This window comes from Calonectris borealis, unplaced genomic scaffold (assembly GCF_964195595.1).
Source record: "Calonectris borealis unplaced genomic scaffold, bCalBor7.hap1.2 HAP1_SCAFFOLD_61, whole genome shotgun sequence".
Classification (NCBI taxonomy): domain Eukaryota; kingdom Metazoa; phylum Chordata; class Aves; order Procellariiformes; family Procellariidae; genus Calonectris; species Calonectris borealis.
In genome coordinates this window covers 995972-1022000 of record NW_027441467.1, presented here as the reverse complement: position 1 = coordinate 1022000, position 26029 = coordinate 995972, and the positions used below count along the sequence as shown (strand labels likewise).

Genomic DNA, 26029 nt, shown 5'->3' with positions numbered 1-26029 from the left:
CCTGAGCACCTTGAGCACAAACAAACCCCACCATTTTACAATTGTTCTGTTTATTTTCGTATTTGAAACAGGCAGTTTCAGAGTTAGACTGCAGTGCTGTGTTAATGTAGAAGAGATGCCCTCTCTGAGGAGAGGAGCTGCCTTTTCAACCTAAGTATTGGACTTGGCTGGAAAAGAGCTCTGATACTAATCTTGCCTTTAACTTCCCCCTATTAATTTCAAGACAGCCACTATGTTGTTGAAAAGTGACACCGTATCTGACCCTAGCAGAATGGAATCTAGTGGCAAAGATTATAAAACATCTTGTACTGTGTATTAATAATAAGCTAACAGCATGAAGAACAACTTTGCAGTTGAACATTTAGGAACATGTATTCACAGTACTTCATTTATAAGAACAGGAATTAGAAGAAAAACAAAAAAAAAAGGCAGGCAGGGAGTGAGGGGAAATTGTTCCAAGACAAGCAGCTGTGCATATGCATATTATATTTGTGTGTAAATGCAGTTTTGCAAGACGGTATACTTTTTTTTTTTAGGTTGATATATTTCATGCACAACCTCTTTTCTGGTAGCAAACCAAGGACTAATTTTTGCAAATCTGGCTCATTAAAATAGAGGGTGGAACAGTATATTCAATTCTTGACTGTTACGTTACCTCTGACATTTGTTTGCCTGTAAGCCAACATTAAAAAAAAAAAGATATAAAGACTCTAGCTACTAAAAGATTGAGAATTCAAAGCTTATATTTTAATCCTGCTTCCAGGAGAATAAGAAGCAAAATGGCAGGAAGAATTGGCATTTTATTATGCATTAGTATTATGGTCTGTATCTCCCATTCTCACAGTTCATCGCAATATTTTGAGACCTGGCCAATTAACACAAAGATAATTGCAGCCTAATGCAATATCTCCACTGTTCCTTCAATTATCCCAAATATTTGCTCGGATTAATTCAGCTCAAACATTCCTTTCTTTGTGAACCTAATTACTTCCCTACCATGTCAATCAGCTCATAATTTTTAGGAGTAATTGCACACATAACAACATTTATACTTTTAATCATGATGAAACAAGCTTTTTGTTCTTACTGTCTAATCTCAAAGTCACCAACTGCATTTTGCTTAAATACAGAATTTTTACAAATGTGAGAACTACACCGAATACTAAGAAGGTGCAAACTATTTAGAATATATCCATGGGTCTTACTCAGGAATATTCTGGAAGGTACATTTTAAAACATTTTACAATTCTTCAGTAAATTGTGAGTACACCTAGGATAAATAAACTTTTTAAGAGACTTCATCCCTGTCCTAGTATGTCAGCTGTAGCAGTCTTGACTTTTTACCCTGGGGACATTTCATATTTTTTGTAAGCTCAGATTTTTATTTGTAGACATGCAAATTGCACCAAATGCTTGGGCTTACTCTGTCTCTCTCTATGTACATATATCACACACACTCCCACTTTATAAGATATTCTGTCTTTCCCAGCCCTGTTGCAGATTGCACAGATTTTCCCCAGAGGCACTTGACCTGGCACTTAAATGGGCTGTCATTTGCTAACATTAAATACCAGTAACTGCTGGAAACTTTTAGCAGGAATTATTTTTTTTCTTCCACCTCATGTTTGCAAAGAGACAGTGTTCCTTATTAAAAAACGATTAGGAAAGCAACTGCTGTTTTATTGGTATTTGAGATGACAGTGTTCCAGGCACTGCTTTCTCTGATGGCCCATCTGAACCTTGTGAAATAATTCAGCAGCTATCTTGAAAGCTACCACTGGAATGAAGATTGCCTAAGGATCATCATAATACCCTGTTAACTCCCTCCCTGCAGAGTAGAAAGAATTTTGGGGAAAGATGTTTTCCTCGGAGCTCATCCTGAGGCACCTGAGCAACAAGCTTGCTTGGATATACTTACTGAGCTTCAAAGCATATTTATTAGGACATCTGTTGCCCAAAGAAGCTATGACAGCATGCACAACAGTTTGTAAAAATCTATTTTGTATTGCAAAGGCCAGGTTTTGAACTCAGTTCACAGAAAGAGCCAATGTGTCCACAGAAAAGCATATGATGTGGTACCTACACCACTGCAGGGATAAGCAGCATGAAATCCCCCACGTTGCCAAGTCATGGACATATCCTTCAAAAAATGTCATTGTTATCAGACCAGGATAAGAGTAATCCCTGGCATCACGAATCCTGTTAGCCAAAGCACAATAGATGAAGTTTACCAGAGGCAAACTGAATTCGTGTCCTCTCTTTGATTCTAAAGACTAAGAATGACATTCTCACATGACATTACCTGGTGCTTTTCTTGTAGACTCTGAACAGTTGCCAGGGATTGGCCATAATCCCTGGAAGAAGCCATGGGGAGCTTCTCATGTACCCAGGCCAACTCCTCATCAACATCTCGGAAGAACTGATACTGAAGTCTGCTTGCCTCCAGACTCCCACGTCTCTCCTGCAGAGGATCACGTAGACTTTTGTATCTGTAGGTTTTAAAAGGAGCCCAGTGAGGACCGTAGATTAATAAGGAATGAATGCAAAACCTTCTTTTCAGAATGATGTAAAGAAGGAAAGAAAAAAAAATATGCAGGGAAGAAAAAGGATGATAAAAATAGGAAAAAGATGGCAGGAGACAGGCCAGGCACACACCTCTGCACCAGTTGATCTACTCTCTCTTCTAGTTCATCAGCAAGGAAATGCTTCTCCTTCTGGAATTGCTGAGCAGTGACCACAAGCTCTTGCAGCCGGTCCCTATGGCCAGCAATATCTTCCTCCAGTTCCTCTTGTTTCTTCAGATGACTGTTCAGAACCACCAGATCATTGTTACTATATGGTGCTTTCAACTCATTTTCCACATCTTCCAACCATTTCTCCATATCCTCTACACTTCGCTGAAAATGAAGGCCCTGAGGACAAGCAGGAAGAAAAGGTAATTTAAACCTTTAGGACAGACAATTTGATATAAAAATCTTGGCCACTTTCAGTAAGAATTACACACAAACACAGAGAAGCTTCCCAGTTCTCAGTGAACTCTTCCCAGATATGATGGTGGTCCAAAATGAAGAAAAGAATTCAGCCAGAGTGAATGCAAGAACAGATGCAGAGAACATCAAGAGCTAATCTTACTTGTGTTGCACAAATACAAATGATGGACACAATACCTTAAAAGGAAGCCATTTAAAGGGAGAGCTCTATTTTATACCCACAGAGTGTCTGATAGCCCATGCAAAACTCACAATCATGAGAAGTCATGTTCCTGGAGCTAAAAGAATGAAAAGCAGCTGTGGGTTTCTTTCTCAATGTGTTGGAGAAAAGATGCCATTGGGACAGATGCAGAGAGTTGACATATATGAGTGAACACATATTCCCTCAGTATCCCTCCCTGGAATCCTGATCTAAACCAGCAGCAGAAAGCAGAAAGGAACACAGCCTACAAATCCTTTTCCCTCCATAGGGATTTCCAGTTCTCCTGCTGATTCCATTCAATCAGTCTACACTTAGTTTCTTTGCTCTGATGGTCTTGAGGAATCAGGTCTGATTATATCGAATGACACACTCATAGATGAGACGTGTAGCAAGGCAGCCGTGCTATCTCTGGAAATGACACCAAGACCCAACCACTGGCATCCCTGTGTTACCTTGTAAGCATCCTGCAGCTTGGCCCGTTTATCCTGGCAACTTGCTAGCAGTTCCTCCCATAGCTCTTCCATTTCTTGTAGTCTGGACTGAATGGCTTCAGGGGCATAGTGCCTCTCACGGAGCATCTTCTCCCCTTCCTGTAGCAAAGAGAACAGTCAAAGTTTTCTTCATTGCTGAGTGCACCAGAATATATCACTTTTGCCTCCATAAACAAAGTCTACTGGCACTGCTATGTAAAGGGCCAGCTGCAGCGATCACTTCCTGACAGAATATATAGAGGCTGCAGAGACAAAGAAAAAACAGATAAAGGCAAATGCTTATTGAAACTAGGGCAGAGACTGATTTTCCTGTTTTATTGGCCTCTAAAATTATTTGAAATGCTAGAAGGCAATATTAGAAGACAAAGGGTAAAGAGAATCTTCATTACTCGACAACATTGCCTAAAAGCTGGCAAGCACTCAGTTTTTTCTGTGATGTCCTCCATTCTATGATCACTGTTTGAAATTGCCCAGCCTCCTGTCCTTTTCTATTCCCTTCCTTGCATGTTAAGAGAGAACTATCTCATACAAGTGAACCACTGTATGAGATAATAAAACCTTTTTTAACCATGTACTATTTTACCACTGTATTATGTAATAAAAGCCTACCTGCATTTCTAATCCCTGAGCTGCAGATGCTTAACAGGTTGGCAGAAGAAGAAGTAGAGGGGGCACAGCAAGACCTCCATCAGGTAGAAGAGTCTGTAGGTATATCCTTAAGCTGGGACCAAGTTTGCTTTAGAGAGCTAAACTGAGCTATTTCTACATTTTGCAATGGTGAAGAGGAGGCACAGCACGAGAAAGACGCTATACCAGGACAGCAGATGTTAATTTTCTTCTAAAGAGCACCTACTAAGCCTATTCCCAACAAAAAAGACAGGGCATCAATAAATAATGAGAAAGAGATTGTGCAAACAACTCTTTAAAACTAGATTGGTTTAGAAAGAATTGTAACTCCACCCTTGAAGCCCCCTGTTGTGTCTGCACACAGGGGGGTTAAAAGGGGGTGTTCTACAATACTGGTTGCAGGTGAGTCTGAGGAGGGAATCTACCTTTAATGCTTAGTTATCTATTGCGAAATACAGCTAGTAAGCACTGTGCTGAACATAAGGTTAATAAACATGTAACAGTCTGTCCTTCCAAACTCATCATCTGATTGCGGCTTCTGCCAAGTATCTGACAAAGCTTGTCAGACTTCCCTCATATCTCTCCTACTAGCATGTCTCTGCAAAGGCAACACTTGAAAACTCTTCTTGATCCTTTTTGTGGGATACATCTTAGCTGACTTGTTGAAGTTGTGCATCCAAGCAGCTAGGTTCCCTGCTGGAAAGAAACAGGTGTACCTCTAAAGTGGCGTTCACCCCAGAGAGAAGTCCCTAAAGTCAGTGGACTGAATCTTTCATTAAAAGCACCCATCCCTTTCCATTGCACGCACAGTGAATATAGATAGCAAGCTCACACTAGACAATAAGAGAGAAGTTGAAAGAAACAGAGGGACACAGAAAGTTCGTGATGGACTAAAAGAATAAGCTTCCTAGTCCCCTCAGAGACAGTGTGAACAACGTCAGTGAGGGGACAGTGATCCCCCCTCGCTTGTTGGAGATCGCTCTAACTCAGACTCTGTGGAGTCTTTCATGCCAGTTGCCCATCCTTGCCATCAACCCCGCTTCTCTCACAGATTTGATGGAGTCCAGACGGTTTCTATTGGCCATGATCTCTGCTTGGAAAGTCTGGTGCTTCTGCAGTTTGGTCTGCAGATTGCTTGGATCCTTCCAGCTATCATCCTGGGCAATGCTATTCTTCTCATTGATCCAGGCAGCCACCTTTGGGGAGGAAAGAACAGAAGCAGACAAAACCTTCAGTGTTTCTTCAGCTCCAACCTGCCAGACTCTCCTCTAATATGTATAAAACATGGGACTAGTGAGTGGGGACACAAATGAGTTGTCCTTCTGAGGTTCTGCTTCCCCAAGCTCCTCCTGTTTTTCATAACGAAGTCACCCCTGTACCTCTGTTTACCAGCACTGTTAGCTGGAAAGGGGGCTGTCTCCACGAGATAGTCCCCATGCAGTGAGAAAGTGCGTGGGCACATGTGTGCATGTACACGTGTGCGTGGGGAAGAAAGGGCAATTATCTCCCCATTTCTAACCCACTGTCAATATCTCACAAGAAAAGAACTAATTTGTCTCTTCCCATGAATTTTAAAGTGATGGCACATTCCCTTTTCATGCATTTATTTCTTCTGCATTTTGCTAGCATCCAATGCACAGTAGATTTTTCATGTGGTGACTGGAGGGAAGCTGTGACTTGAAAGCTGAAAAATATCCCTTCAATCTTATCCTCATCTTTCCCAATATTGTCTCATTCCAGACTCAGTTCCTTGATTTTTCTCACAGTAAACCCCTTCAGGGATTCAGATCTATGCAGCGCAGTATGTTTTAAGAAACCAGAATACCATGAGTCCTGCGTAATTGTACCTCAAAGGAATTCCTCAGCAACTTCTGCAGAAGCCTTGATTCCTCTAGCAGATGTCTGCGAGCAGCAGCATTCTCCAGCAGTTTCTCTTTTCTGAGATGAAGACAGATGTGTGAGGTAAAAGCCACTGAGTGAAGGGTTTTCAATTTTCATCTCTAAAACACACATGATCTAACCCTCCATTCTCTGGGAGAGAACTGTCCATAATATGCAGCCTCCCATGATTTGGACTGTAAGAAAAGATGCTTAGGACACTATAGGAAGGATTACTAGCCGATAGGTATGTTTAAAGTACACACAAATTCTGTATATGTGATGTCTGCCTCTAGGAATCACCGTTATTGCCTTTGAGTACGAGAGAACAAAAACTCAGCATGTTTCTTATATGGAAAGCCTGTGAGTATGATGGTATTTGTCACTGATAAACCAAAGCTACACCATCCTTTCATCTTTTTTCCAAATGTGGACTTGCAGCACTTTATTCATGTTAATGCAGGCATGAGACAGTTTAGTCATATTAATAAATTCATATGTTCACGTTAATCATAAGGGATCTCCAATCTCTCTTCGTAAATTTTACGTATATCTTTTCATCTGCCATAGCACTGAATACAACTGCTTCTACTGTCAGCATTTGTTCAAGATGAACAATATGCAACGTGCTAGGAGAAATAAAGTAATTCATATGAAAGGGCAAGATCTGACCAGAAAAATGCAAATGCCCTAATAGATAATTTGAGCAGGGCTTTAAGATCAACCCCATTAGAGCAGTGAAAAAGCAGTTGTGTCGCAAATGACCTTTCTTGGTGGTATTTAATGATAATGAAGTATTTAATAGCACAACAAGCCTCTGTCTTTTGTGTGCAGCACTGTCCCTAAGGCCAGGCCAGGATACAGAATTACAGGAAAACTGCCTTTTTCTGAATCCCACTCCCTCTCCACTTAACTGTATTTTGGAAACCTCCTAATGAAATATTGAGTAGACTCAGGCCAATTTGGCAAGACCACAGTGCAAGGCGCAAAGTTGAGTAAATGCAAACCAGTTTATGGTTCTCTTAAAACATTTAAAAATATTAGTCACATGGGGAGAGTCTCATTGCAAAAGAGATGGGTGGCTGACATGGGAAAGGTTTGACTTCACCTCCTCAGAACGGCCTGGCATCTGTTGGTGATGTTGTCTGAGTCATAATGCTTGTTCTGCGTTAGCTGCAGAGCAAATGATGCCATCTCATCAATTTTCTCCATCTGAGCTTCCAGGGCTTTTTCAAACTGCGTGTGTTTCCGCTGTAGGCTCTCCACACTGGACACCGAGTCCTGGATAGAATTCAACAAAGGGAAGCTGCTTTCAGTCAGAGTTTTTCCTTCCACAACACTGATAATCCAGAAGCTAAATAGCGTTTACCCCACATTTGCAAGCTTTCAAGAAAATTTATTGGTCTTCGAAATTTATTGGCATTGAATCCGAGACTTGGGGCCTAAACAATGTTCTATGCATGGTCTGAGGCCATTATTTCAGGGTCAAAACTGAACTAACTGCTGGATGCTTAGCTTCTCCTGCATATTGTTGTGCTGCGTAGAAGCTATCACTTCTCAAGAGATAAAGCATCAGCTCCTAATCGTATATCAGTCTTAAGACAGATGCTATTTTAGAAGCAAATGTGGGATGCCAAACTGAGATCAGAGTTAAGTGAACAAATATGTCACAGAAAGAGATTAAAATTAGAGGCTTGGTTTCAATCCATGGAATTTGGAAGAGCTCAGATCCAGATTTGAATTTGAGGACTAGACTCTGACTTTACAGTTAATCTGGAGAGAAACACAAAATTTGACTTCTTGTAACGTTTGTGAATCCCAAGCTTAATGACTCAGTTCTCTTTTCAGCACCCCTCTGCACTTTTAATTTTAGAATCAGTGGTGTCAAAATGTTGTCACCGCAATAAACTCTGCTTTCCCACTATTCTAAAGGAAGCAATAAAGCTCACGTCAAATAGGTCAGAAAAAAATCTGAACTTCTGGATGCTTACATGAGTCATTGGAAGGGAAAGTACTCACAGAGCATTTTCTGTGCATTGCTGAGCTAAATGTGACTGAAAATGGATGGTTCCTTTTAAGTCTCATAGACTTCAATGGAGGGACTGTAAATACATACCTCCAGGCTAAAAATTACAGGGGCAGCCACCAGCCACTAGCATTATATGTTTTTCATACCATTTGTACCAATTATGCCTACACTGAACTCTGAGATGTAATTTTAGTTCCTGCAGAGACAACAATTTGGTAGCACTACCTATACAAGGTGCAGGGTAAGCTAAGCATCAAAATGTATCTCCAGCATCCTGCATAGCTTTTGCAACCCAAGCGGTTTCAATTATTGCAGTGTTACTGGTACCTGCGATGGGTAATTTAAAGCTACACTGGGTATGTCAGCAGTGATGACTTGCACACTGCTGGTAAATGTATTTGGGTCAGATATGACCAGTTAGAGAGATGCAGTCTCATTTTCCTGCTATAATTGGAGTAGTTGGACTGTTTCATTACTCTTGGGGCTGAGAATCCTAGCCTGTGTAAAGTATCAAGGAAAGACATCTGATCCAACACCATCAACAAGACGGAGCAGTAACTTCAGAAGGAGAAAGATCACAGGAAGGTTCCGAGCACATCATCATACTTCACAGCTCCTTGCCCTCCAGACCGATTGCAGGGAAAATTGTAATTTTTCGGAGCACCTACCCCTAAGTCCTCATTAGCTAGGAAAGCCTCTTTGCTGCTGAGCCAGCTCTCAGTCTGTTCCACATAGCCATAGAATTTCTGTATTGGGAAAAAAAGCAGTCATAAACATGGTGTAAAACAGAGGCAAACCTGACTTGGGCAGAGTATGCTGAAAAAAACAAACTTGCAAAGCTATTCCAAAAATTAACGGCATAGCACTGGATGGCAATAAGTATTAGATGCTACAAAAACCACATGTGTAACAATTATTGTAACTTTCTCCTTTATAATAGGATTATTTCTTTTTGTCTAAGACATAGGATACTGTCCTGGTTCCAGCTGGGACAGGGTTAACTTTCTTCCCAGTAGCTTGGGGGGCGTGTGCTGTGTTTTGGGTTCGGTGTGAAAGGAGCGTTGATGGCCCATTGATGCTTTGGCTGTTGCTGGGTGATGCTTGCACCGGGAGGGGGGAGCACAGCCGGGGTGGTGGACCCAGCTGGCCAATGGGGTAGTCTATACCATGTGACATCATGCTCAGTATAAAAACCAGGTGTGTGTGGGGTCGGTCGGCGGTCGGCGAGCGGTTGTGTTGTGCATTGCCTGTTTTGTGTATTCTGTTATTGTTCTCGTTCTCATTGTTATTATTACTGTTCTACTTTGTTTTATTTCAATTATTAAACTGTTTTTATCTCAACCCGGGAGCTTTCCTACTTGTGCCCTCCCGATTCTCTCCCCCATCCCACCGGGGGGAGGGGGGGGTGTGATCGAGCGGCTGCGTGGCGTTTATTTTTGCTGGCTGGGGTTAAACCACGACAGATACAATACAAGTACTCGTAGCTTGTTTGCTAATAGTGTAGAGAGTGCTGTGTAAGGCAACTGGCCAATAAGAAGGATGGTAACATGGCCTGAAATAAGTAGAATGTGATACAAAAAGAAGCATGAAAACAGCCCTTACCATATGGTTTAAGTTCTTTTATATATATATATATGAAACTTTTTAGATGGGACTAGTAGCACCAGCTGTTATTTAAGGTACTTGACATTCCCCATTGTAAAATCTCCGTTTCAGTTATTTCTAACTTTTGCCAACAAGCCATTTGAGCAGAAATTTTGTGAGATGACTGTTACAGGGAAGTATTTCTGGAAAACTGCAGCCAAAACAGTTCTGTTCTTAGAAAAAAGCAGGGAAAAATATGATCTTCTGTCCATGCTAAATTTTTCTTCAGATGTTTTTTTTTTTAAAATACTTGCCTGCCTCCATGTTTTGTGGGGGAGGTTAGTGATGTTCCATTTTAAGCATGTGCCTTTTGCTAGCTGCATGAGAGTTTGACCAAATTTTGCTAAGTTTTATAGCCTTTGAAAAACATATGAGCACATATTCCACAGATGTTTCTTTGATTTGTAAAGGTACAATTTCTAAAAGTCCTGCCACCACTGAATGTGCTTAGCCCTCAGCATGCCTTCTGGAAATCGGTGAAATATACATTAAACACTGGGTTTTATTAGCATATCTTTCATTATACCATCTTGTAAATCTGCTGTTTATACCGAGGAAAGTTGTCAGTGGCATGTGTATTTTCTGTTGAATGTCTTTTTACTCACCTGTAAATCTTGTGCCTGAAACAATTTTATATGTTGCTCCTGCCATGCTTGGATCAATTCAGACCAGGCTTGCTGTAGTCTGGACAGGGACTGGTGAATCTCAGGGGTTGCGTAGTGACCAGAATTGGCAAGTTCTTGACCATAGTTACTGAGAGAGTTGAATCTTTCCACTCGTGCTTCAATCTCCTCCTAAAATATATTACTAAGGTTGATGTCAAGAGTTTACGGAATGCCAGTTATTCAGAATACAAGCCTTAAGGGGAAGAATATGGGCTATAATTTTCCAACACTAATATTTGTATGGAAAATCATTCATCTTTGAGCTATGTTACTGAAAGAGCATAGAATTGCCTAAGAGAAAATAAACGTGGACAATAAAATACTTTATTGCTTTAGGAACAACTGATTTCTTACAAACCAAAATTGGGATTAAATTAGAAACAGATTAGAAAATGCTTAGATATAAACAAACACAGTTTTGAACATCCATAATACCATATCCCCCCCAGTCTTCCTACATAAAGGTGGTTCTTATGACAAACAGTGCTTAGATTTTTTCCTCTCCTGTCAAACAAGTCAGCATCAGATTATTACATTAAAGACACAGTTTTACTTTTTTTTGTGGTGTTAAAATGAAATGAATTTAACTTTTTCACCTAGTCTGAGGAATGTGTTATGCCTATATACTGAATCCTGAAGGTGAAAGCATTACAAGCAACTATGACCCCTGCAAATTGAATGTGGAATTCCTAATGTAAACAGCTTGAAAATAAAAATAACCATGCACTGTAATAATACCATGTATTAACTCATAAACCACCTTAAAAACTATGGCATGTACTATTAAATGTCTGAAATTAGAATTGCTGTTTTTAGGGCTTTTTTGGGGGGTGGTGTTGCCCAGTCACAGATAATGCAGCTGTAAGATAGCCATTCCATTTTTTTTTATTCAGATTAGCACCTTGTGTTCAACTCTAGTCTCTCCTAAGGACTTTGAGCCACTAACCTGAATGAAAAAAATCCCTCCATTTTTCTTGTCTTGTCTATAATTTTGGTTTAGTAAACCCAATAAAAAGAACATATTACCTAGATTCCTCCTTTTCTGTGTGACTATCTCCTTAGAGCTATTTGGGTTCCTTTACTAGCAGATATTAAAGACTTAGATCTTGCTACCATCTAAATTTGGAGTATGCTACCTCAGTCGTCTGGGGTATTTCTATTGTGACAAAGAATTATTAGCAAAAACATTATTAAGTCCATGACATGAGAGAGCATTGTTAAAATGGAAGACTCTGAAAAAGGATGGGACTGCAGGTAATTCATACGAAATTCAAGTCTAGAAAATAAATCAGAATCTACAAACTATTGGTGCTAATAATGGGACCTACAAAGGATTGGATATTAGCCATGACTCTGGGAACATGATTTTTAGAAAAAGGAACATAACTGCAAAGAAAAGGTAACACAACAGCTGAAAGATAGCTATGACATTTGGGAAAAAGTAAAATATTAACTTTTTTCTAAGGTTAATTAACAATATCACTCCTTTTAGAAAATCCCCCCAAAATACTAGCCAAATTAGCCGCCAAAAGATTGTGTGGTAATTAGTATTGGGATATGAAGCGTTTCAGAACTGAATGTGTAGTACCATCCAATGGTAATTTACTCCCCTGTGTGAGACAAACTGTGTTTTTAGTTTCCTCTCAGGCAAATGGAGTTTGCATGGAAAAATCTAACTCAAAGAATTAACTGGCTTTTTGGCAATCTGAATAAAGAGATCTGCAGTGAGCATGTTTTAATACTGAACCAACTTTTTACCTACAGGGTTGGACAGCAGTACAGGTGAGAGCTAATGGGGCTTTCTGAGACTTTTTGCAGAGTACGAGCTGCCAAACAGCCCATGGGATAGAGTTCTTGTCAATACGTCGGTAACTTCTGTCCCTAGCCTGTTATTGAAAACAGTCTTTTCACCATGTTATTGACAGATGCATACAGCAAAATTCTGCTGTGTCTGCAGCAATTAATTCCCATAGGAAAGATTCCCAGTGTGTTCAATTGGAAGCAATGATGATACTTGCCTTTCTCTCCTGGTGCTCCTCCATCATGCTTTCCGCTTCATTTGCGCTTTTAGGAAGCCCCCCTGCTTCCATTAAGCCTCTGATGTTTTGGGTCCAATCAAGCATCTCCTTCATCTCCAAGTTAAACTTCTGCAACTGATACGAGGCTGCCAGCTTCTCCTTCCTGCCACACAATGTGCATTTCAGCATTATCCAACACAGAATTATCTAGTTGCCTCTCCCTCCCCATCTGCAGAGGAAAGTATCCTAGGAGAAGCCAGATGAAGTGAATTCAAGCCTCCTAGCTTTCCCTTACAGCTCCTAACAGTCCTCGTGTTAAACCAAAATCACAGGAGATGCACACTGCCTTGGAAATAACATGCTTATTTTCTGTTCATTAGGACAAGAAAGGTGAAAAAGCCTTCATAGCTGTTGCTTCCAGCAATGATTACAGCTCAGGCCTAAGCCTTTCTTGTTTTGGAAAGATTCAGGAAAAAATATAATCTTCTAGAACCATCCAAAAATAAGTCTTTCACAAAGGCTTCATGATAGATTTAATCGGATAGTCTGGAGGCATTTTAGTAACATTATTTAGTGGGGTAAGCCACAAACTCATTGTATTAGTTTTGCCGAAGTCACATCAGTGGAATTTTTCTTGTACCAAGTCACTTGTTCCAATGCAGGTGTCTTAGCTGCCAGTATAAACTTTGTAAAGGATCCTCAAAAACTTTTAAAAGGCCCCTGGCAAGTATATTTGAGATCCCAGGGAGCAGCTTTGTTCCTGCTGAGAGATATTCAGACCACTAGAAGTCTTTACCTTTGTTTGGCCTGTCCCTGGAGTCGTAGCCAGTTGTTTTTCATCTCCTGTTGCTTCATAGTCAGTTTGTCATTTATGGATGGATTCCTTGTGGAAAGGCGGAAAGATTCCAATTCCAATGGCTGAGAAGAGATTTATAGTGGGTGAATTTATGCCAAATGCTTATATTTTTTCCTGAGTTTGCCTTTCAGGAGAAGTGGTTCATTTTAAGATCCCAGTTTTCAAAAGCAGGTACTTAAATTACAATAACAAAATATACAAACGGACTTGTTATATCCACAAAAAATACATATGCAGTTGTGAGCAATCATCCATGTGAAGAAAGAGATGTGTGTGTTGCTTCACATGCACAAATGTTAATTTACAATTAAGAAAGCAGTTTTGCAGAATAGGGACAAACGTACAGGAAAATGAAGTGCTAATGGTAACCTCTATTAGCTTAATCTAACTAAGATGGGTAACAAAAGCCATGAAAATACGGCAGTACACAGAAGCAACCAGATTTGCCTTTCAGCAGAAGACTCAAAAATCATTTGTATCTATTTCAGCTAACAGCAGCATCAAACCACTGCTTTCAGCGCAGAGTTCTAGTTGATGCTGTTTTCCTTAACACAGCCTGATAAACAGTAATGAATACTCACCAACCCAATTTAAAGTTGGTATCTTTCTTGTAAAGCTTCATCAAATTGATAAAATTGAAGAATTTTAATTATGCAGAAAGAAGAATATGCCAGGCTGGTTTAAATCCATAAGAAAAGTACAGATATTATACTTTGTACATGGTATTTATGGCAGCATCAAAAAAAAACCCCCAAACCCAAACCTTGCTCATCTTTGTTTCCATGCAGCACTCCCTCATACAGCCTTGCTAATGCTATCTGTAGAATGCTGACTAGTAATCACCCACGTTTCATATGAGAATTAGCTAACAAAGTCACAATGTGTGAAGGTATCACACATGTTGTCACCATTTGCTTACTGTTGTGAAGAAAAAGTTTAGAGAAAGTTTGTAAAAATATTTTCGGTATGAAAAGTTTTAATACTCTGGCCAACAGTGAAAACTGTGAGAGGTCGTCATAGGATTTCTATTACTGTGGTTCAGCTGAAAACATTTCTTTTTATTAAAAATATGCAGTTATATAAGACCCATATTTAATGCTCAAGATTAGTCCTAAACGATGCAAATTGGCCATTTTACAGAAATCAGAGCTGATCAGGCAGGCAATTATAACCTAAGATTTCTGATTTGGTGTCTATATCAGAAAACTACATACACTGTGGGTTTTGCATTTTAGTTCTAAACAGAACTAGAGTCATGATTTTGGTTCAAGTCAGTACAGAAACTGGGGGAAAGATGGAGAGTTGGAAAGAGCTACACTTTCCAAAATATATAGAACAGTCCGAACTGGCTTGTAGGTGAGGGCCAGAGAATCAACAAACATGTTAAAAAGGGACTTCTCTTCTTAGATTTGGTGCGTCAGGAAGAATAACATTTGACACAATAAAGTAGGATTAAGCAGCACAGTATTTTACTGAGAAGAAATCTGTGCTGCATTTGCATTACAGTGCAATTCATACTAATGAATGTGAAGAGTCACGCGGATCTCTGCACCATGTTTCCAAGAAGCAAAAATGAACATTTTTACAGTATCCTCTATACTTCCCCACTTCTTACCTCCATTTTGGACTTAATTACACGGATTTCTCTCTCCATCTCTTCATGCCTTCGAATCAGGTTTTCCACACTTTCCACATCTTTCCCATAATCCAGTGCTTGTATCAGTACACTCTGGAGGGGGCAGTAGGATGTGCAAATGGTGAAGATGACAAAAAGCAAAAGGATCATATCTTAATTCTTTCAAATAGTGTCCTCCTTCCCTTCTTCATATTGCCATCTGAATGTTCTTACTGTCTTTTAAAATATCAACCCGGCACCTTGTCTGCACTCCTTATAGAGATGGAACAAGAATTCACAACTCTGAACAGTTGCAATCTTACTTAAGGTGCCTCTGGCCATTCACATATAAAACAAAGATAGGAATGCTTCCCTGTATTTCTCAATCTTTCTTTTAGCCTCTTCTTCCATATTCCAAAACAGCCAAATATTTCCCATTAAATTGGGGCACAGAAATTTTCAAGTGTGTTTTATGAAAATATGGGAAAAAAAAATTGACCCTCAGAATCCTACCAGAAATGAAATCCCAGACAATGAAGAAATACATTTGCAGAAGTTGTAATAAAAATTTCAAAACAACAGCCTTGTAACCTTAAGTAGTACCACTATGTATCTGCCTACTGACTTACAGTTAAATTAATATCATTAGTTATGTGGATAAAATAATTGGTTTTTATATACCCTTTTTCTTCTATTAATCTCAAAATTATAATCCACGATAGGCATTTCTACCTCCATTTTCTGAATGAATAAGATTTTTATACAACTTTTCAAAGTTGCATATTTAATATGTCTGCATTACATAGCAGGCAGAGATATGCAAGCTAGTGTTGAATGAACTAGCTTTGAATCTGGAACACTGGAAGTTGCTGTATTCAAGCTGAGTAGATAATTCAGAAAAAGCTCTATGGCTTTTGGTACTCAGAACTGACTTGGCTCAGCACTGTCTGAAGGAGATGCAAACTTGATACACAGACAGCTATCAAAAGTCACTGCTGGATACTCTCTCTCTCTAGCAACTGGCATGCCTGGGTTTATCTCTGTTAGCAAAATAGCACATTTTCTCATTTCAATTAATCAAAATCTGAGAACTCACCTTCTCGGTAATTCTCTCTGTGATGTCATCAATTTCTCTGATTAAGGCATGAACCTCTAGGGCTCCCTCTAACTTCTTCCTGTATGCATTCAGGTTACCATGGAAACTGTTCCACCTTTTATTGAAAAAAATATTTTAGAGGTGCATTTCAGAGGTGAGGATTTCCACAACTGAGTTTCATGATGCTCAGATCTAAGTAAAAATACAGGATTTCTGAACTACCTTCTGTATTGATCCCCACTTCCCCACAATAGGGTCACATCACAGAGATAAAGCATTATCCGGACAAGACAATCTGGTTATATTTATTCCAAATTTTCAGGATGGCATGGGGCTTAAAAGCTAAAAAGTACTGATCTAGTTTCCTTAAACTCTCAATAACCTCCCAGTCCCTATCTTCATGACTTTGATTCTTAGCTAGTGGGCTGTGAAGTAGAAAAGCAATATGCACTTCACCAGGACAACTATGTGAACGGATGGAAGTGCCTTAGCTTCATGGATCTAGTGTGTAAAGTGCTGTGAAACAGCATATTTGCCTCCAAGGCTAGAAACATGACTTTGGCCCTGCTGGATTACTGCTCTGAGAGTATTGAAAGGCAATTCCAGTGCCTGATGTTTCGTAGCCATGACGTTAAAGAAGAAAATATATGTCACAATTCCTCCATTTATCCCAGCCCAAGACACCTAATTCTTCCCTTCTTGTTTTTGCTTTACACAGAAGCTTTAAAAGCATACTCACTTCTCATTGAGCTGCTTCCGCCGCTCATATATTGTCTTTGTTTCTTCCTTGTTCTGTCTCTCCAGTTTCATGGCCAGGGCATTGATAGCCCTGATGTGAGCATCATCCACTGTCGTCTCCTGTAAAGTGAGAAAAGGAACAAAGGTTCCTTCGAAATGCTTGTGACTGAGTTTTTCACTGAGACATGAAAAACAACAATAACAGCAACAAGCAAGAGCTTTACCTCACTACCAAACATTTCAGACAGATGGGGTTTGCTCTACTACAACTGCTGGTGTTACCAGTCCCTGATGAGAAGGTGGTAGGGGCAAGAGAGGACATTAATGACTATAGATACAACAATGATCTAGGTCTAGAGGAGGACCCTCAGAGCTTCATTTCTAAGCCAGAGGGCTCGTTTGTTGAAGAAACATAGGTGCAGTTGCTGGTTACATAGGCGGCTGCTGTGGAACAGCTGATGGGTGGCAGATTGTTCCTCTGTCAAACAGGTAGCAACTTGTGGCTTGTAGGCCTACTCACTGTTTTTTCGAGATAGACTTCTGTCCAGATATGCTTTCTGTACTGGGGACAACAGGCTTAAAATCCATACAGCCTGGAGAAACCCAGACAACCCATGCCATTTCTTCTAAAGCAACATCACTGCATTTTAAAAGGTATGCTAAGTCTTCAAGGCAACTTGCTTCCTTTGTACATACCATAGAAAGGATAATATTTGCACATTGCACATATAATCTGGACTATAGTAGAATAATTGTTCTTTTGGAGCATGACAGATGGCCAACACTGAACACTGCTCCAAGTTTTAAAAACATTCTCTATTTTTCTAAGACCAGTAAATCACAAGCTTAGTGGGAACACATTAATCACTGGTGTAGTAGAAGCACAGCTGCAAGATGCCAGCACACTGTTAATAGAAGTATTGATTCCATTTGTATTTTATTTATGCTACATCCATACCAATGTGCGTGCTTCCATATGTGCTTTACTATTATACACAGCCATAAAGTAAACAAGAGAAACCAGCAGACAGCCAGATATTCTTCAGAAACTCCTCTCCTGGGAAATAATAGCAGCACAATGTGACAGAATATGAGTAGAAAATCTGGCAGCCATCAATGCAGGATGATTGCTCCCTACCCTGATCTCTGTTTCGTCTAGTGGGGAAACCTAGACTGGATGGATGCGCACACTATGCCAGGACCAGCCTGCTTCTGTTTGTATCACCCTGTGAAGTACTGTATAACTAAGCATCAGCTATGAGGGTATCACTGTCCCAGCCTTTTTCTGTAGGAGTCGTGTTCAGAGTGGTACAGGAGCAGTGGCTACAAGCTGATAGTATCTAAGGCCAAGAGTTTCCTGTGGCACATAAAATCTACCCTATGCTGACTGGGACACTGGGTTGTTTCTGTCTCTTTCACCATCCTCCTTTTGGCTGGTACAACCTGTAGCAGAGCCCTTGCTCTCAGTTCAGCTGGTGAGGACTGAAGGGCCAATGAAGCTCTCTTCACTTCACTAATTCCCTGGTGCTGAAGCTTGAGTATTTTGGCTCTCTACCCAAAGCCAGTACCAATGCACTGTCACGGGAAATTCTGCCAGCCTCCGGGAAGGGGAGCTCAGGGTTTTCTCCCGGGTGTCAGGCATATCTATACTATTACTTTGCACAGAAGAGGATTGTCTCCTGCTACTAGGCAACAGAAATAGAAGATGGGAGCTGCCGTAACAGGAATTGGCAACAAAATAACAGGACAAAGGATAAAGAATATTAGGAGAGAACCTTAGAGTAAGTCTCTCTCACAAAGTCCCAATACCTCTCTTTCCAGACCTTCCTCACAGCTTCCAGACTAGCAAATCAGCACAGTGATCTTTCCAGTGACACTCAGACCTGTTAGTCCACATCTGTAGCAGTTCACACAGAGACAGAACAAGAGGCTCCTGCAAAGGCACCCCCTCGATGTACGGCCTCACAGCTCTCACGGTGGGAGCTGAAGCACACCACAGGGTGAAGCACACCCTGTTGTGGCCGGGCCTGTTCCCCAGCATTCCCAAGGTTTGGTGCCCAGGTTAACACATCTCACTGGGGGCAAGAGAGGCAGCCTTGGCATGATTGAGCACCACAAAAGAGGGTCAGAGATCTCAGCACAGAAAGGTGAACTGTGCAGCTGTCTTGTCACATGGCTGCTATCCAAAGTGCAAACCATTGCTCTCTTTTACTAAATTTCTGATTATTAACGTTATGATTTATGACCTACCACATGTGCTGTATGAACAAAGTCCCCCAAATACATGTGCTTTATTTGGATGAAGGAATATGAGAAACTTGACAGTTCCTCAGGAGGAGGGGAAGGGAGAAATAAAGGAGTGAAATGGAGAAAGTGATCAATTTTTTTTTATGGGCTTGTTCATGGAAGATCTATATCAACTTTCAGATTCAAACAAACATGGCTGAAACAACCATTTTTAATCCATTTTTGGGTGGAACTCACTGTGACTTGTGGACTGTATGAACCAAACTGGAAATTTGCTCAAATTCAGGCTCACATAGCCAGCTTTCCCATCATGTAATGCAATCCAAAATTTTAGGTTTAGACATTATCAAAGCAGAAGGCACAATGAAGGAAAATTCTATCTATTTTAATGGCTTATAAAGTGGTAATGCTTCCTACCCACCCTGATCTTTCACCTCCTCAGGGTACAGGAACCGTATTTGCTACCTGGATATATTTCTGGGCTGAAAAGGTAACTGCTGCTTCCAGCCACACAAGGAATGTGCATGGAAAACGCTTCTTACCCCTGATGTTGCTCCACGGAACTCATTCAGCTTTTTCATGAGCTGCAGGCAGTGTTCATAGTCATTTCCCACATCACCTACATTAATCATGACTTCCTGGGGAAATAACCAGCAGACAGGCAAACATTCAGGCTGAGTGCAAGAAGAGCACGTCCCAATGCTTATGCTAATGCAATCAGTTCTGTGATGTGTCTGTAAATCACTGACCTACAGTTTCTGAAGTAGTCTCTTCTGATCTTTAGATCTAAACTATGAGACTTAGTCCCAGCTCCCTCTCCAATCTATTACTGATTACAGAAGCAATCTCTGCATGGAAACTTAGTGGATCAAGTGATTCTTCCTTCACTCTTACAAAGAGAAACTGTCAGATTTGATACACAATGAGAGTAAGTACCAGTTACCAAATGCTTCAAGTCTCTTCCATTCTAGCCTGCTTTCATTTCTCTATCTTCATAGAGACACACGAGATTACCACCAATAATCACAATCTCTTTGTGTTCACAGTTTACATGAGAACATGTACTAATACTGTCCAACTGACTCTGGCATGGAAACACTCCAGAAATTTTTTAGAATTTGTTGAGTCATTCCTTCCATATTGTTTGTAGAACATGTCATGATTCTTCCAGGCAAAAGCCACTAAGAAAATTTTCTGGAAGATGACACATTTATCAGAAGTCCACTGCTAAATAGCAAGTTTCTAGTGTGCTGCTTGGGTTAAATACTAGAATCCATTTACCTTCTCCCTGATCCAGGCTTCCACCTGGTCCACCTTCTGGAGAAATTCCAGGAAGTCCCGGCTGTCCTCCAGCATTTTTCCACGGGCAGCAACAGCTCTCTTCAATTTCTCCCAACGCTCCTGAAGCATGCGGACTCGGCGACGGATCTCTCCTGATTTTGGGTGGCCTTTTGATACCAGGGCTTCTCCTTTCTTCACGTTTACAAGGAGAAATTAGAAATGAAGGTTGCCACTAATTTTTAATGTGATTACCATGTTACGTGACCTCTCTAGAAGAACTCTGTTACTTTCCTAACCTAGACTGCACGATAAATTACCAATATAAATTCTTATTGCCCAAATGATACTGCTCAGCTGGAAAGCTTTTACATCTGGAGGGAATCAATAATACTAGGATTTGAATATTTCCCTGCCAAGAATGACATTCATGGAGTGGGAGCACCAAGAGAGGTATTACAGATGACTGCGCTCTTCAGCTATGTGATTCACCCAGTTTCAACAAGAATGTTCACAAATTGGGCATGAAATCCTATTTACCTTTTGTAGGAGTAATCACCCCAGGCAAGGAAGAAGTCAGTGATATCTTCCTATTTGGACAATAAGGAAAGATGGAAGTTCCCTGGGTAGAGCAATTAACAAATCTCTCTGTTGTAAATTAACAGCATCACATTTCCATGGCATAGCAACCGGGTTCTTGTCATACAAGTAGGATAATTGATATAGAAGTGGTGAACAAGCTACCCTTTCTTTTCATTCCATCTATCTGTTCTTCTTTGGATAACCAGCAATAATCTGTAAAAACACTTGCAGAGTGAGAGAGTTACCTTATTAACAGCTGTGATGATTTCTTCATTTGCTAGAATCTCTGCCTCAAAGACCTGATGTTTCTGCAGCAGCTTCATTTTGTCCTGCAGATTGCTGGGGTCTTGTATGGAAGGATCCTCCAGCTTCTGCATGCGCTCACTGATCCAGTCTTCTGCCTGCAGCAGTGTGAGGCATCAGAGTTAGCGTGATATGCCGTCCTGGGGCCTCCTCCCAAGACAAGTCACTGTTCTGTGCAACTGCCTGTGCCTGGGCTAGGCAGATTGAGCTGGGAGCTGACAGCCGAGGTGGCTCTCTGAACTATTCTACTTGCTAGGAAATAAAAGCAGGTAGGAATGAAAATAATTTTTTATGTGACCACAAGAATAATGAAACATTCCTTGAACACCCCAAATTTTATCACAAGCCATAAACAGATTATACAATCTTCTAGATAAGATATAGAGAATCCTTGAGCAAATATGCAGCCTTGACATGGTAGACATATTTAAAATGAGATTATGTCAGCTGAGCCTTGCATTTAGGGCTCTGAGTTTCATCTCCTGTCTCTGTCATTGACCTACCTGTAAGAATTCTTAAGAATTCTGTGTCTCACCTATAAAACAGCACTAACATTTCCTGATCTCAGCAATGTTGTGAGACCTAAATGGAAAATGCAAAGCAAATAAAGCCTTACTGATGGGACCAAGTCAGATTATTTGAAAGCAAATACAACTCTATTTGCTTTTAGACGTCATAAAATTCAAAATGGTCTAGTCAGGAACATCAGATTCAGACAAGTAGGTGAACCATGAAGAAAAAGCAAGGATTATGTGTTTCTCTTAGCAAATTCTTTTTTAGGAGATTTAAATGTATGCAGAATAAAATGGACAATAGGATAGAGAGTTTTCCACAATTTTCTTTGAAGTCTGCTAAACGTTAGCCCTTAGCACTGAAGGAAATATTTTTGATCCATTAGAACACTGAGAACTGAACACTTGACATACGTTGTAACTGATCCTGTTGTCTTCAGACCACTGAAGTAACCTAATGTTTTGACAACACAAGAACAGCAAATTGAAGCCAGCTTTATCAGTTTCAAAGCATCTTGGCTGTCCTTGCGGAACTGTGCTACGTGTACGCAAGACTTGACAACTGGAGGATTTTCTCAGTTAATTAATGATTTGAAGTGTTGTTTCAGCTGCCGAAATTCTATAAACAATAACAGAAATAGCTTTCACTAGCAGCACGCTCTCCAGACACTGTTCCCCTCCAAAGCACAGTTAGAGACTCAAACAGGAGCCTTATGTCAAGGTTGCCCAGGACAGCAGACTGTCATCTGCTTTTTTCATTTCTGACACCCTCCTCACAAGCTAGGGCCTTCTCCCATTACCCAGCCACACATCAACGCTTTAACGTCACTTAACTGACTTCTCATTTGTATGAGAGAGGCTCATCCATACCGTTAGGATGAGAAACAAATGAATCCCCTGTATATAGCCACGTAAAGGGCGATTTCTCTCCTACTTTTTAATAATAAGCAATGGCTTAATGACAGATCGAACGAAGACATTTAAAAAAATCACATCTGTACTCTTAGTGGCTTGGTTTATTTTAAGGCTTGCTTAGGATGGCTCTAGAGAGTGAGAGATCCTTCTGGCCCCATATCCACATTCAGATGTGAAGCAAGGCTGATCTGTTGTCCCAAGATCTTTCTATGGAAAGACAGGTTGGTTGCCTATGGTTGTCTGGACAGGCATTTTCACTTTATTGAAGACAACAGCGAGACTAGTGTTATGCTCAGTATAGGCACGTGGGACTAGTCTTATTTCTATGGGACTCATAAAAAATGTGGCCACTATCAATTTAGAAACCTACATTTTGAAAATATCAGTTACTATAACCTCAAGAGCACGAACTTTTTGTAAATTACACTGATTTTTAATAACAGAAATATTTAAAGCCTGTAAAGGGATGTGCTGTTCTAGACATTTAGAGATAACAATTAATGCTCTCACTTCTCTGAGATAAAGAAGAAAGTGTTTTTTTTTCTCTTGTGCAGAGGGTGAAAGGGAAAGGAACTTTTAAGTAATACTGATACGATGAGCAAGTTTCAGAGTCAGCATTAAAACTCAGAGCCAGCTTTAGAAGTCAGAACTTTCAACTTTATGATCTTTCCTCTGCAATAACTTAAATAAATACACATATTTATATGTGTATTTCTATTTCTAAGTAGCAACCTGCTTATTTGCCTTCCATGGTAACACTGATGTACAGACTTTGTGACAATAGGATCGTCTGTAAGTCTGTCTCACTTCTTTGGGACTAGAAAAGCACCCTATTTCTACAGTAGGAGAATGTATCCTATTTTGTGAGCTGCATCAGATCTCCTGAGTTAGGCGTTGTGGGTTTTGTGCAGAAAAAACAAAGTCCTATGTCCTGAAAAGGGTACAAACTGCAGCATCTAGCCTTCTAAGCAGACCATATGATGTGGAGCTCTCCATCCTCTCATCAGTAATCACAGATTGTGTTGTCTTTGTACTGATGTGTGTAGCTCTCTGTGCAATTGCTTCTAGAGAGTAACTAGGAGACTTTTAACGATGACAGCGATCACTATTTTCTGCTGACACAAAAAATTCTGTTTGATCAATAGAAATGACTTAAGATGATTGCAGGAGGGAGAGTTTTCAGGGGAGTGGGGCCTGAGCTATGGGACTTGTTCTCCTAATAAGTAAGAATAAGCAATGACCTCATTGATTTCACAGCTAAATTCAAAACTCATCTCTGCAATGTAACATCCCTTTAGGGACTATTCTCATATATGAACTCGTACACACCCAGAACATCATTAAAATCAAATTAAACATTCCATTCTACCCAACAAAGGGAAAGAGAGATATTCCTGTAAGATTTTTTTTTTAATGCCTTAGTGGCCTTCACATTCTACAGCAGTAGGTAATGAATTTAGATTGGTGAGGTAAATGAGCAGGTAGTTTGAGAGCAAAAACTCCCTGTAGAACTCTTGGCTGAATTTATGTGGAGAAAGTGGATGAGAAAAGGGAAATGTTCCTTACTATACAGGGCCAGATCCTCTGCTGTAAGTGTGTGGTTCAAGAACGAAGAGGCACCCCAGCGCAAGCACTGATTTGACAATTACAGAGAGATGGGAAGAAATGCAGAAGTGTTCCTACCTAGTGGGTTGATTGTATCTCTAGGAGGGCATTGACAGCTTCTCTGCCAAAGAGGACGTTGGCAGTTCTGTGTCCTTTCCATCAGAGGTACATCGCTCTTTTGAAAACGTTAGCACTGTGCAATGCACCGCCCATCCACTCCTCTCTGCTAGTCCACAAGGTGGACTGGCCATTACTGGTGGACTGGTTCATGTGATAGGAAAAGTATAGCCAAATAATATGAGATAATATTTGGCTGTGTAAATAATTCCTGATAAAGATTATTTTAAAAAAACCCAGCACGCAGCTCTCGCTCTTTAGTGTAGCCAAAGAAGAGGGTATTTAACTGTTTGATTATTTTGGGGGCAGGAGGGAAGGAGTTCCAAATATATTTTGTGCTGTAAATGGAATTTTAGCAGCCATTTATTGCTTAGATTACTCTTTTTTTTTTAAAAAATAAATTTGGTTGTCAGCAGCAGCTGTGTTACAGGCATTCATTTGCTTTTGGTGACAATCATAATTTGACCTGTGTCAGGACATGCATCTTTTTCATGGGCTGGGAGGTGACAAGCAGAAAAACCTGCAGTTTTTCTTTAAACCGTGAAGGATGTTCCATGGCATGCAGCAGCAGAAGGGGTGCATACCAGACCAGCAAGAGTGTTTGCAAATGTCCCTCTGGGCCTGAGTGCTGTTGTTATGCCAGCACACCGGATGCTAGCACATTTTTCAGTCACACACATTGTGCTGCCCTTTGAAAGACTGACCTAGTATGTCTTTCCAACAGTAGTGCCAGGAGCAGAGCCACGCAGTTACAGGACTAAGGCCAGACAGAAGACAGAGACGAACATATTCTGCAGAGACAGTCTACAGCAGCTGAAGAGCTATGCTAAGTTACAGCACTGTTTTGAAGGCCTTCAGTGAACACTCACTAGTAAAGCTTGGCGTCCTTGCCGTAATGCTTTCCGCTTTGTATTAACCCTGATTTGAAATATCTTTTTTTTCCCACCAAAGGAAACATAAGGTAGTAGCTAGCAGTTTTCCTTTTATTGGTTTTATTTTAGCAGAGCTCCTGATGTGTAAAGCAGCTGTAATGGACAAAATGCCACGACGGTATAGTAACAGCAATGGCATTGGAGCACCTACCCCTTCGTGTGAGTGTGGCAGAACAGGAGTTGCCATACCAGAGTGGATTATCAATCCACCTAGTCTCTGGCAAGGGAGAGCACTTCATCCAACAGAGGTAGGCAGCTCCTCCGCCTTCCATCCCCATCCCAGTCTAAAACCCTCTTACCTCTTCTAAGTTCTGGTAGAAAAGTGCCAGAAGAAGGGCGGTCTGCAGCTTTTCTCTCCTACTCTGGGATAGATCCTTGATCTGCTGCTTCCTTTCACAAATGGCATTCAGTTTGTGCTGGATCTTTAGCCCTTCCAGTCCACCAACCTTTTCTAGCCTGCTTGCCTGTTCTTGAAGAGACATCATCTGAGGAGGCAACAAATCTGAAATCACTTTTATGCTTCCAAGTGGTGTGAAAGAAACAAAACCCAGGCTCCTTTCCATACCTAAAAGATTCTCTTTTTTTCTGGAATGAACCAAGAATAGCAAGGACAAGTTAACCAGCCTTCCCCCCACCCTCACCCTGTACTACGCTACATCTATGACATCCTTGTCATTGGTCTCTGTAGT

General features: G+C 40.6%; 1 protein-coding gene across 1 annotated transcript in view; it reads right to left on the bottom strand.

Moving 5' to 3' along the window:
• Positions 1 to 2292: 2292 nt before the first annotated feature.
• LOC142076550 (spectrin beta chain, non-erythrocytic 5-like) overlaps positions 2293 to 26029 on the bottom strand; it is a gene marked incomplete at its 3' end in the record, with an annotated part of 83344 nt that continues 59607 nt past the window's right edge. Inside the window, exons 35-51 of the mRNA XM_075138848.1 lie at positions 25640 to 25825; positions 21202 to 21357; positions 20378 to 20569; positions 19639 to 19734; positions 16851 to 16969; positions 16112 to 16226; positions 15016 to 15129; positions 13341 to 13462; positions 12545 to 12707; positions 10467 to 10655; positions 8886 to 8963; positions 7297 to 7469; positions 6158 to 6248; positions 5360 to 5506; positions 3645 to 3782; positions 2656 to 2912; positions 2293 to 2489 (exon numbers count right to left, since the gene is read on the bottom strand). Coding sequence (XP_074994949.1) covers positions 2293 to 2489; positions 2656 to 2912; positions 3645 to 3782; positions 5360 to 5506; positions 6158 to 6248; positions 7297 to 7469; positions 8886 to 8963; positions 10467 to 10655; positions 12545 to 12707; positions 13341 to 13462; positions 15016 to 15129; positions 16112 to 16226; positions 16851 to 16969; positions 19639 to 19734; positions 20378 to 20569; positions 21202 to 21357; positions 25640 to 25825 — 2533 coding nt within the window. The remainder of the gene's footprint in view (positions 2490 to 2655; positions 2913 to 3644; positions 3783 to 5359; positions 5507 to 6157; positions 6249 to 7296; positions 7470 to 8885; positions 8964 to 10466; positions 10656 to 12544; positions 12708 to 13340; positions 13463 to 15015; positions 15130 to 16111; positions 16227 to 16850; positions 16970 to 19638; positions 19735 to 20377; positions 20570 to 21201; positions 21358 to 25639; positions 25826 to 26029) is intronic.